Source organism: Choloepus didactylus, chromosome X, assembly GCF_015220235.1.
Source record: "Choloepus didactylus isolate mChoDid1 chromosome X, mChoDid1.pri, whole genome shotgun sequence".
NCBI lineage: Eukaryota > Metazoa > Chordata > Mammalia > Pilosa > Megalonychidae > Choloepus > Choloepus didactylus.
Window position 1 is genome coordinate 91,747,883 of NC_051334.1, and position 13,113 is coordinate 91,760,995.

The 13,113-nt window shown below is 36.9% G+C and overlaps 1 protein-coding gene across 1 annotated transcript in view; it reads left to right on the plus strand.

Annotated features, from left to right (window-relative positions):
• Positions 1-8,454: 8,454 nt before the first annotated feature.
• Positions 8,455-13,113, plus strand: part of LOC119522251 (DNA-directed RNA polymerases I, II, and III subunit RPABC4-like) — a 145,625-nt gene continuing 140,966 nt past the window's right edge. Inside the window, exon 1 of the mRNA XM_037820845.1 lies at positions 8,455-8,593. Within this exon, the coding sequence (XP_037676773.1) occupies positions 8,455-8,593 (139 nt within the window). The remainder of the gene's footprint in view (positions 8,594-13,113) is intronic.

Consider the following 13,113-nt stretch of genomic DNA (forward strand, 5'->3'; position numbering starts at 1 on the left):
CCAAACTATTGGCAACCTAAGAAGAAATAGACAAATGGGATCCTCAAAATTAAACATTTTGTACATCAAAGGACTTTGTCAGAAAAATAAAAATGAAGCCTATACAATGGGAGACAACATTTGGAAACCACATAGCAGATAAGGGCTTAATATCCAGAATACATAAGGAGATCCTACAACTCAACAACAGAAAGACAAACAACCCAATTAAAAAAGGGAAAAAGACATGGATAGGCACTTTTCCAAAGGGGAAATGCAAATGGCTTAAAAACATGAAAAGATGCTCAACTTCACTAGGTATTAGGGAAATGTAAATCAAAAGTACAGTAAGCTATCATCTCAATCTAACAGAATGGCCATTATCAAAAAAACAGAAAATCACAAGTGCTGGAGAGAATGTTGAGAAAGAGGCACATTTATTAACTGTTGGTTGGAATGTAGAATGGCACAGACACTCTGAAATGCAGTGTGGTGGTTCCTCAGGAAGCTAAGTATAGAATTGTCTTATGATCCAGCAACTCCATTACAAGTATATACTCAGAGAAACTGAAAGCTAAGACATGAATAGACATTTGTAAACTGATGTTATAGTGCCATTCTTCATGACTGACAAGAGATGGAAGCAGCCAAAATGTCCATCAAAGGATGAGGGGATAAATATCTGTGGTATATACAAATGATGGAATATTATGCGGTTGTAAGATAGAACAGAGTCACAGAACATATAATAATGTGGATGAACCTTGAGGACATTATGTTGAGCTAAGTTAGCCAGAAACAAAAGGACAAATACTGTATGGACTCACTATATGATCTATCATTAATGAGCAAACTTTGAGGTTAAAAGATGAGGAGAGGTTATCAGGTGATAGAAAGAAGTTAGACGTCAGGCTTTTAATGCTGAAAGACTATAGAATGATAAACAGGATTGATTATATAGATCCAGAAATGGATAGCATAATAGAGTGTGATGGTAGCATAATATCACAAGCACATTGACCAAAGAATTCTGTGATGAAAGCTGAAAGAGGAAGGCTAGGACAAGTAGACACCAGAAGGAAATATAGACAATAAAGACTGGGATTGTAAAACTGAGTGAAACCTAGAGTGATCAATGATTGTATCTGTTCTGGTTTGCTAATGCTACCATTATACAAAATATGAGAAAGTGGCTTTTATAAAAGGGGTTTATTTCATTACAAAGTTACAGTCCTAAAGCCATAAAAGTGTCCAAAGTAAGGTATCCACAATAGAATATCTTTACTGAAGAATGGCCGATGACATCAGGAAAACTTTTGTTAGCTGAGAAGGCACGTGACTGGAATTTTCTGATTCTTTGCTCTGGGGTTCTGGCTTCAAAATGGCTTTCTCCTAAATGTCTCTTGGCTCCTCTCTCTTAGATTCTTCAGCTCCTGTGCATCTAGGCATCACGGGTCCTCGCTTAGTTTCTATGGAGCAAACTCTAGGCTAGTATCTCCAAATATCTCCCAGCAAATTCGTGTCAGCTCTTAGCTTCTCTCCAAAACTCCCCACTCAGCTTCTCTGAGTTCCTTCCATTTGTGAACTCTTTTATAAGACTCCAGTGATAAAATCAAGACCCAGCCTGAAAGTGCAGGGTCCATAACTCCAAGGAAATAATATAATTGAACCTTTCACCCACAGTTGATTGAGTCACATCTCCATGGAAGCAATCAAAAGCTTCCAACTGAATCAACAGTAATATGTCTCATCTGACAAGATTCCATTAAAGAATATTGCTTTTGGGGGGACATAATGTACCCAAACTGGCACATTCTACACCATGGACCCCAAAAGGCATATACTTTCTGAATTCAAGATACTTTCATCCCATCACAATATCAAAAACTTAAATCCTTTCAGTAAATCCAAATTCCAATCAAAATCAGTCACATCTCTGGTCTTGTCCTAAAGCAAAATTCCCCACTGGTTGTGGACCTGTGAAACCTAGAACAAGTTACCTGTTTCCAATATACAAAGGAGGAACAGTCATAGGATAAACATTCCCAGTGCCATAAGGAGAAACTGAAAGGAAAACAGGGTTCACAGGACCAAAACTGTTCCTAAAACCTGCAGGGCATACTTCATTAGATTTCAAACTCTGAGAATCACTTATCAAATGATGTTTTATCTTTGGGGCTTGAGAAAGCAGGAGGCCAACCCTTTCCAAGGGACTTCCTGGCAGTGCATTTATCTCCAAATGCTGGGGTGAATGCTCCATCATATCCATGCACTGGGGTAACCAACTTATTCTTGGGCCAACACTCCTCAAACTTCAGGGCATCACTGGGACTCTGCCTCTCTAGGACAAAGGTTGTCTCCTCTCTGAACAGAGGGGTGGATGCCAGGTTCTCTGCAGTCCCCAGGAAAGGTGCTCCACACTCTGTGAGAACTGGGGTGGCAGCACTCTTCCTGTACATGGAGGCAGAAGGCCTGCCCTCTGCCTTCAGGTCAAACTCATCCTTTCCACATGCATGGGTTGCTCTGCTCTCCTTGCCAGAGATTTCTTGACTCCAGACCTCAATTTTCATGGTTCTGTCTTTGAAGAAATTTTTCCATCAATTTGTTCCTTCTTCCCCTCCAGTCCAGACCACCAGTGAATCTGTCTATACAGAACTCACAAAAAATTGTTGGTTGGCTTGTCATGTGTCTTACAGGGTCAAAACCATCAGACAATAAAACTTTCCACAAATCCTTTCTGGATAACTTCATCTCCAATCCTGGCTTGTACTGAAATTGCTGGCTGGTTCCAGGTTTCAGTAAATCATCACAATAATCACGTGGGGATGTAGCCTTTAGGGTTTCACTTTCTGGAAGCCCAGAGTGTTCCAGACCACCAATTTCTGTTTTTTTTTTTTAACCCGTGTCCATTTCTTGGCCTATCTCTTTCTTCTCACATTTTGCTGGGTCCATATCTCCATGGAAATTATTTAATCAAATCTTTCACCTACAGTTGATGGAGTCACATATTCATGGAAACACTCAATCAAAATATTCCAACCTAATCAACCCTAATATGTCTGCCTCCACTAGATTGCATTAAAGAATATGGCTTTTGGGTGGGACATAATATATCCAAACTGGCAACGTGTCTACATGTACAAATATAAGAATATTTTTACATGTGGGAGAACAAATGAATGTCAACCTTGCAAGGTGCTGAAAAACGGATGGTATTGGGGAAAATGTAATCAAAGCAAACCAAAGTCTATGGTTAACAGTAACACTATAATATATTTCCATTAAATGTAACAAAGGCAATATATCAAAGCTAAATGTCTATGAGAGGGAGATATAAGTGAGGAGTATGGGATTCTTGGTAAATGTGTTGTTTTCTGACATTATAATCATATTGTGTTATATGGTATTTTAATTTTTTTCTTTTCTATTACTTTTTAAATTTTTTTGAAGTGATGAATATAGTCCAGTCCCGATTGTGGTGATGAATGTATAACTATATGATGATACTCTGAATAATTTATTGTACACTGTGGATGATTGTATGGTATGTGACTATATATAATATTAAAGAGAAAAATATAAAGAGGAATACAAGTGCTGGAGAAAACATGGATAGAGGGATGTACCTATTCACTATTGGTGGGGAAGTAGAATGGTTTAGCCTATCAGAAGGACAGTGTGGTGGTTCCACCAGAAGCTAAGTATGTGGGTGTCATAAGATCCTGCAACCTTATTATGAGGCATATACTTAGAAGAATTGAGAGTACCACACCAATAGACATTTGCACACTGGTGTTTATGGCAGCAATATTCATGAATTGCAATGGAGGGGGATGGCCTCTGGGTACATCAACTGATGAACAGAATGGTGAACTGTGGTGTATGCATATGATAGAATATTGGGCAGCTGAAAGAAGGAATGAAGCTGTGAGATATGCAACTAAGTGCAGGGATCTTGAGGAAAGCATTTTGAGTGAAGTATGCCAGAAACAAAAAGGCAAGCATTATAATCCCTCACTAATATAGTCTAACCATAATGTGTAAACTCTAAGAATTGAATCTTAGAGCACAGCTTATCAGGGGAAAACTTGTAACAGTATCTAGATTGTAAGCTCTTACAGTAGCCGCATCTATTCCTGTGTTGCAATGGTTATCTCCAAATTATAAGATGCTCAGCTTTTTGTGTGTAACCTTGTTGGTCTCTGGAATTTTGGGTATCTGTGTGACACTGGGAACTCAGAGCTAAAGCTTGGTAGCTATGAATGTCAATATTACCTCATACAGCAACTGTTTAAAAACCTGAAAAAGAGTTCAGACTTTGATTAGAGATATGAATGAAGTGGATCTGTTTAGGACTCAGGTAAAACTGTTTTTAAAATGCCAAATTTAATACTATATGGAGCTTTTTATTGAATGAATGAATATCATACCTTGATAAGACATTTGCATGGAATGTAGGGTTTCAAGAGTAGTAAACCAGAATGAAGACCTAAGCTGTATTTTTAATTCCTATACTTTCATAGAAAGGGGTATGCAAGACATTATAATTAATATTTAGGACTTTACTTTTTTCTGTGGTAATGTTTGGTTATCAGAATTTTGCGTCTTTGCTGACCACACTCCATGTTTATCAATATTTCTTGTACCATACAGAAATAAACTGGAAGAGTCCATGTTGTGGGATCAAAGAACCAGTTAACAAAGAAAGGCAAGTGGAATTCATTTCCTTGCCAGGGCCAAAAAGTAACAAATTCTTTGTAAATTTGGTAAACAGGACCCAAATAAACTTTTATATTACTGCATTTAATAATTTTGTAATTTTGTTTTACATGGCTCTTTTTACATATTCCAAATTAATTCAAGGTATTTAGTAAATGACAATTTCATCAACATGTTTACAGCTTGAAACACTAGGCTAAGAAGTAAAATGTTAAATGTGGGAGGACAACCATGCCCAAAGTGAAAGGAGGTATTCCCTGCTTCACCCTTCAGATACCAATCATGTAAAAAAAAAAAAAAATAACAGAACATCACAGACTTGTTATTACAGCATTCTATTTATAATGAATACCTGGGTGAAAAACTTATTTTTTCTGCTATCACTGAACAACTTGCATCATACTGCAGAACTCTATGGTATGACGCAGTGTAATTTACTAATTTAATTTTTTGATTATACTGAGATATATTCACATACCATACAATCATCCAAAGTGTACAATTGTTCACAGTACCATTGTATAGTTGTGTATTCATCACCACAATTAATTTTGAACATTTTCATTACCACAAAAAGTATAAAAATTAAAGTAAAAAAGACCCAAAACATCCCATCCCCAAATCTGTCCCTATTATTCATTTACTTTTTTGTATCCATTTTTCTACTCATTTGTCCATACACTGGATAAAGGGAGTGTGAGCCACAAGGTTTATACAATCACAGGGTCACACAATGTAAGCTATATTGTTATACAATTGTCTTCAAGAATCAAGGCTACTGGGTTGAAGTTCAACAGTTTCAGGTATTTCCTTCTAGCTATACCAGTAAACTAACAACTAAAAAGGGCTATCCATGTAACACTTAAGAATAACCTCCAGAATGTCCTCTCAACTCCACTTGAAAACTCTCAGCCACTGAAACATTATTTTTTTATTTCTCTTCCCCATTTTTATCAAGAAGCTTTTCTCAATCCCTCAATGCTGGGTCCAGTTTCACCCCTGGGAGTCATGTCCTGTGATGTCAGGGAGATTTACACCACTGGGAGTCATGTCCCACTTAGGGGGGAGGGCAGTGAGTTTGCCTGCAGAGTTGGCTTAGAGAGAGAGGGGCCACATCTGAGCAACAAAAAGGGTTCTCTTGGGGTGACTCTAAGCACATTTATTTATAAGTAGGCTTAGCTTCTCCTTTGCAGTAACAAGCTTCATAAGGGCAAGCTCCAAGTTCAAGGGCTCAGCCTTCTAATTTGGTACTCCCAAATGCTTGTGTGAATATTGGTAATTCCCCAGGTGTGGAGTCGAATATTTTCACATTTTTCTCCAGTACCTCTCAAAGGGGCTTTGCAAACATATTTTTATTCTCTGCCCAAACTACTCTGGGATTTATTGGTGCTTCACACTAACCTGTGCAAGCCAACCAGGTCTCACTCCCTATTCAAAGTCCCATGTAATTATGGTGTTTGAATAAACTGATCATATCATTCAATTATATAATGTGCTACAGAAAATATAGATTTTGCATCAAATAAACATCTCTTCCTTTGGCCTCACATAGAAGTTGAAGTTTTAAAACACTGTTCCTTTAAACTCACGTAATTATTCATTCACCACCAAAATCTGAATGAGAACATTGCCACTTCTTCTGCAAAGAAAGAGGAAGAGGAGGGGAATGAAAGAAGAGAAAAATGAAAACTAAAAGCTAAAAGAAAAACTAAAATAAAAATAAAATAAGTTCAGAAAACACCACCACCAAGAGTACCACACCCCTCCCTTATATCCCCCTCTTATAGACATTTAGCCTTGACATATTGCCTTTGTTACTATTAATGGAAGCACATTATAATGTTACTGTTAATTATGGACTCTGGTTTGCATTGATTGTCTCTTTACCCAATACAATCCCATTTTCAACACCTTGCAAAGTTGACATCCATTTGTTCTCCCTCATGTAAAAATATTCTTATATTTGTATATTTAATCATAATTATTGACCACCACTCTGGGTTTCACTAAGTTATATGGTTCCAGTCTTTATCTTTTATCTATCACTCTGGTGTTGTACCTACCTGTAACCATCCTTTTTCAACCATACTCACAGTCATTGTTCTGTGTACTTACAACATTTTTCTACCATCACACAGTATTGTGCTAGAGATTTCTGAATCTATATAATTGCTCTGTACTTCTTCAGCATCAAATCCAGACCTCTACCCTGTTTCTGTCTCCTGTTATCTTCATTTCTACACTCTTCTCCAAACCTCTCTCTCCTGTCTTTTCCTATCTGAATAATATTCCCTTTATTATTTCTTGAAGAGGATGTCTCCTGTTCATGAACTCTCTCACTGTCTGTTTATCTGTAAATATTTTAAAATCTCCCTCATTTTTGAAGGACAGGTTTCCTGGATATAGGATTCTTGTTTGGCAGTTTTTCTCTTTCAGTATCCTGACTATATCATACCACTACCTTCTTGCCTATATGGTTTCTGCTGAACGATCCATACTTAGTCTTATTAAGCTTTCCTTATATGTGATGGATTGCTTTTCTCTTATTGCCTTCAGAATTCTCTCTTTGTCTTTGACATTTGAAAATCTGATTAGTAAATATCTTTGATTAAGTCTATTGAGATGAATTCTTTTTGGGGTACACTGCACTTCTTGGACTTGCAATTCTATATCATTCATAGGAGTTGGGAAATTTTCATTGATTATTTCCTGTATTATTCTTTCTTCCCCCTTTCCCTTCTCCTCTCCTTCTGGAACACCTATAACATGTATATTCATGTGTGTCATGTTGTCATTCAGTTCCCTGAGACCCTGCTTATACTCTTCCATTCTTTTTCCCTATCTGTTCTTCTGTGCGTAGGATTTCAGATGTCCTGTCTTCTAGTTCGCTGATCCTTTCTTCTGCCTCTCCACATCTGCTGCTGTATGTCTCCATTGTATATTTCCTGTCTTCTATTGTGCCTTTAATTCCTATAAGTTACAACATTTGTTTTTTCAAGTTTGTGAATTCTTCTTTGTGGGCCCCCAATATCTTCTTTCCAGCCTTTATCTCTTTTGTCGCATTTCCTTGCAACTTGTTGATTTGATTTAGAAGATTTGTTTGCACATCTTTAATTAGTTGTTTCAACTCCTGAATCACAGTTGAGATGTTAGTTTGTTCCTTTGACTGGGCCATATGTTTGTGTTTCCTGACATGGTACACTTTTTTTTTTTTTTTTCATTTCTATCTAGGCATCCAATTTTCTTACTACTTTATTCTGGAGGTTGTTTTCTCTCTTTTTCTAGGTTTTGTTGCTGGTTAACTTTGATCTCTGTCTTTTCTTTGTCTCTGTCACTGGCTAGTTGTCAGATTGGCTCTGTTCCCCAGTATTCCACCCCAAATCAGGCATCCACTGTGGCCTGCCACAGGGATGGTAAGTAGGCACTGAGAACCCCAGGAAGTTCACTGTGTGTGGTAATACAGATCTGCTCACTTTCAGTGTTTTTCTGCTTTCTGGTGACCAGTAAGACCTGGGTTTGTTTTAGAGCTCTGCTTTACAGTTGGGTCTTCCATATTTCTCAGCCAAAACAGGGCCAGGTTTCTGTTCATGGCATGTAGACCACCTCCTGTCACATTAAGGAAGTTTTTCAATTCTTGCACCTTCTGGACTGCCAAACAGATGGCACTATTTCATACCTTAATTGTCCTCAGAAGCTGCTTTGCCTCTGAGCATAGGGATTCCTATGCACTCAATTTGCTCACCAAAATCTGGCTTAATGTGTGGCTACACCTGTGGCAAAGTACTTCCTCAGGTGACTCACGACTCCAGCCAGCCCCAGGCAAGTAAACGGCTGCTGGTTGCTGCTTTCCTCAAGGGTGTGGAAGGGTTTTCAGACCCAGGGTTGGAAACACAGTGTCAGTCCACATTCTTTCAGTCTCTTTGTCCCTCACTGACCTTGGACTTGAAATGTTCTCCCTGTCCCCTGGGTCTTCAAATGGTGAGGGTATGTCTCACTACTGTGAGAGATTTTGTAGTGTGTCCATGGTGGGATGGGTCTCATCTGCTGAATCTGTGCCTCTCCCACTTGAGACTGAGTGAGAGGGAGGAGAGAGGACTGGCTGGTCTGGGATGGAAGATTCCTATGTGATGTTCTTCCCTTTCTTCAATTTTGTATTTACAGTGTCCTTCTCCAGTCCATATCCTCCTCCAGAGTTTCAAACAATTCAGAGTTATCCTTTTTTCATTGAATCTCTGGAGAGAAGTTTTCAGTAGCTGTTTATGTCACCATGTTGATGACAACATCACCTGTGTGTTTAGTGTTATTTACTCTTAACCCTCTAATAAAGGCTCAGCCATTGAGTAGAATACATGTATTTCAAGGGGAACAGAATATGTTTGCTTGTGCTGTGTTTACAAATACATCCTACTCTTCAATTCACTATGAAAACATTTCCTAGAAAATTATTATTAATGGACTGAAGAGATATGGGCCTTCTTTATATTGAACATGAAAGGAAAGTGTAAAAAATATATAGAGATGTGAAGTCAAAATAGTTATGAGAGGGACAAAGATGGTAATTCTAAACTGATAAAGGAGAGAATACAACAAGATATAACAATTATAGATATATATGCATCTAATTACATACACCCAAAGTATGTGAAGCATATACTGACAGGTTTAAAAGAAGAAATTGATGGTTTTACATTAATAGTAGGAGACTTTAACATACCACTCTCAATAGTGGGTAGAACAGCTAGTCAGAAGATCAATAGGAAGTACAGGACCTGAATGATACACTAAATCAGCTAGACCAAACAGACATATATAGAACACTGCAACCAGGAAAAATAGAGTATGCATTCTTTTGAGTGGACATGGATCATTCTTCAAGATACACCATATGTAGGGTCACAAAACAAGTGTCACTAAATACAAGCATATTGAAATCATAGCATGTATCTTCTCTTACAACAATAGAATGAAGCTAGAATTCAATAACAGAAAGAGAAATGGAAAATTCACAAATACGTGGAAGTTAAACTGCATACTCTTAAACAAACAATGTGTTAAAGAAACCAAAAGCAAAATTAGGGAATACATTAAGATGAATGAAAACATAAACAAATATATCAAAATTTATGGGATGCAGTGAAGGTAGAGCTGAGAAGGAAATGTGCAGCCCTAAACAATTAAATTAAAAAAAAAAGGAAGTACTAAAATCAGATCTAACTGCATACCTGGAAGAACTAGACAAAGTAGAGCAAACTAAACCCAAGGAGAGCAGGAGGAAGGCCACAAGACAGACTAGAGCAGAAATAAATGAAATAGGAAACAAAAACACAATAAGGAGAATCAACAAAACCAAAATATGGTTCTTTGAAAAGATAAGTAAAATTCGCAAACCTTTAACTAGATTGACAAAGGAAAAGACAGAGAGGATATAACTAACACAATTCAGAAATGAAAAGTGGGACAGTACTGTAGACCCCACTGAGACTGAAAAAAAACTTTGAGGAGACTATGTAAAACTATATGTCAATAAATTAGATAACCTAGATGAAATGGACAAATTCTTAGAACCACACAAACTATCTACATTGACTCAAGAAGAAACAGAAGATATAAGCAAACTGATTACTGCCAATGTGATTCAATCAGTCATCATAAACTTCCCAACAAAGAAAAGCCTAGCACAAGATAGTCTCACAAGGGAATTCTACCAAACTTTCCAAAAAGGCTTAACTCATATTCTGCTCAAAAACTTCTAAAAATTAAAGAGAGGGAACACTGCATAATTTATTCTATGAAGCCAACACCATCCTGATACCAAGGGCAGAAAAAGACCACAAGGAAATAAAACTGTAGATCAGTATCTCTTATGAATATGATGCAAAAATATTCAACAAAAATCTAGTAAACTGAATCAAGCAATACCCTAAGATAATTATACAGCATTATCAAGTTGGATTTATCCCTGCTATGCAGAATTGATTCAATATAAGAAAATCAACTAATGTAATATTCCACATTATTAAAATGAAGGAGAAAAAATACATGGTCATCTCAACTGGTGCAGAAAAGGCATGTGACAAAATACAGCACCCTGTCTTGATAAAAGCACTCAAAACACTAAGAATAGAAGGAGCATTCCTCAATATGGTAAAGGGTGTATATGAAAAGCCCACAGCTAACATCCTACTTAATGGTGAAATACTGAAACTTTCCCTCTAAGATCAGGAATAAGATAAGATGCCCACAGTCACCACTGTTACTCAACACTGTACTAGAAGTTCTAGCCATTAGACAAGGAAAAGTAATAAAAGGCATCCAAACTCTAATGGAAGTAGTAGTATCCTTATTTGCAGAAGACATGATCCTATATGCAGAAAATCCTGAAAAATACACAACAAATTCCTAGAGCTAATAATTAAATTCAGCAAAGATCAGGATGTGAGATCAATATGCAAAGATCAACAATGTTTCCATACACAAGAAATGACCAATCAGCTGAAGAATCAAGAAATAATTTCCATTTACAAGACCAATAAAAAGAGTTAAATATCCAGGAATAAACTTAACCAATGATGTAAAAGGGCCTATACACACACAACTAGAAAACATTGCTAAAAGAAATCAAATAAGACCTAAATAAGTGGAAAGACATCCCATGTTCATGGATTGGGAAGCTAAATGTTGTTAGGATGTCAATTCTACCCAAATTAATCTACAGATTCAATGCAATACCAATAAAAATACCAAAAGCCTATTTTCAGCAATGGAAAAGCTAATTATCAAAATTATTTCAAAGGCTAAGGGGCCTTGAATAGTCAATGTATCCTGAAAAAGAAGAATGAAGTGGGAGGACTCACACTTTGTGACTTTAAAGCATATTGTAAAGTCACAATGGTCAAAGTGTCATGGTACTGGCATAAAGATAGACATATTGACACATGGAATCAAATTATGAGTTCAGAAATACACACTTTAATCTATAGTCAATTGATTTTTGACAAGGCTTCCAAGTTCACTCAACTGGACAGAACACTCTCTTCAATAAATGGTGTTGGAAGAACTGGATATCCACCCCCCATAGAATGAAAGAGGATCCTTAATCCACGCCCTATACAAAAATTAACTCAAAATGGATCAAAGGCATAAATATAAGATCCAGCACATAAAACTCCAAGAAGAAAATATAGTGAAACATTTTCAAGATACAGTAATAGGTGGTAGTTTCCTAGACTGTACACTCAAAGCACAAGCAACAATAGGAAACATAGATAAATGAGACCTCCTCAACATTGAATACTTCTGTGCTTCAAGGGGCTTTGTCAAAAGGGTGAAAAGACAGCTGACTCTTTGGGAGAAATTTTTTATAAAACACATACCTGATAAGGGCTCGATATCCAGAATATATAAAGAAATCATACAATTCAACAATAAAAAGATGAACAGAGCAATTAAAAAATGGGAAAAACACATGAACAGACATTTTTCTAAAGAAGAAATACAGACGGTAAACAGCACATGAAAAGATGCTCAGCTTCACTACCTATTAGGGAATGCAAGTCAAAAGCTCAACGAGCTATCATCTCACACCTATGAGAATGGAAGTATTAAACAGGAAACTACACGTGTTGGAAAGGGTGTGGTGAAATAAGAATTGGAGAGGGTGTAGTAAAATAGGAACCCTTGTACACTTTTGGTGGGAATGTAAAATGATACAACTGCTGTGGAGATCATTTTGACCATCCCTCAGGAAACTAAGTAGAGAGTTGCCTTGCTACCTGGCAATCCTGCTACTCTGGATATACCCAAAAGATCTGAAAGCAGGGATGAAAACAAGTACTTGCACACCAATGTTCATAACAGCATTATTCACATTGCCAAAAGATGGAAACAACCCAAGTGTTCATGCAGATAAATGCATAAACAAAATGTGATATATACATCCGACAGAAAGTTATTCAGCAGTAAGAAGGAAAGAAGTCCTGAAGCATGTGACAGCATGGATGAACCTTTAGGAAAGTATGTTAAGTGAAATAAGTCAGACACAAAAGGACAAATATTGTATGTTCTCACTGATATGAACTAATAGTAATATGTAAACTCATAGACATAAAACATAGAATATAGGATACCAGGATATAGAATGAGGCTAAAGAATGAGAAGCAGTTGTTTAAAATGTGCAGAATGTTTAACTACATTGAACTTAATTGTTTGCAAATGGACAGCGACAGTAGCATGTTATCATGAGAATAATTAATATACAGAGTGGCATGTGAATGTATTGGAAAGGAGAAGTTTAGAGTTATGTACGTCATCAAAAGAAAGTTGGGAGTTAAAACATGGGAATGCATATCACAGTGACTCTTTTGGTGGACAACGTCTGTGATTAACTGTACAAATATTAAACATATAAAAAGTTC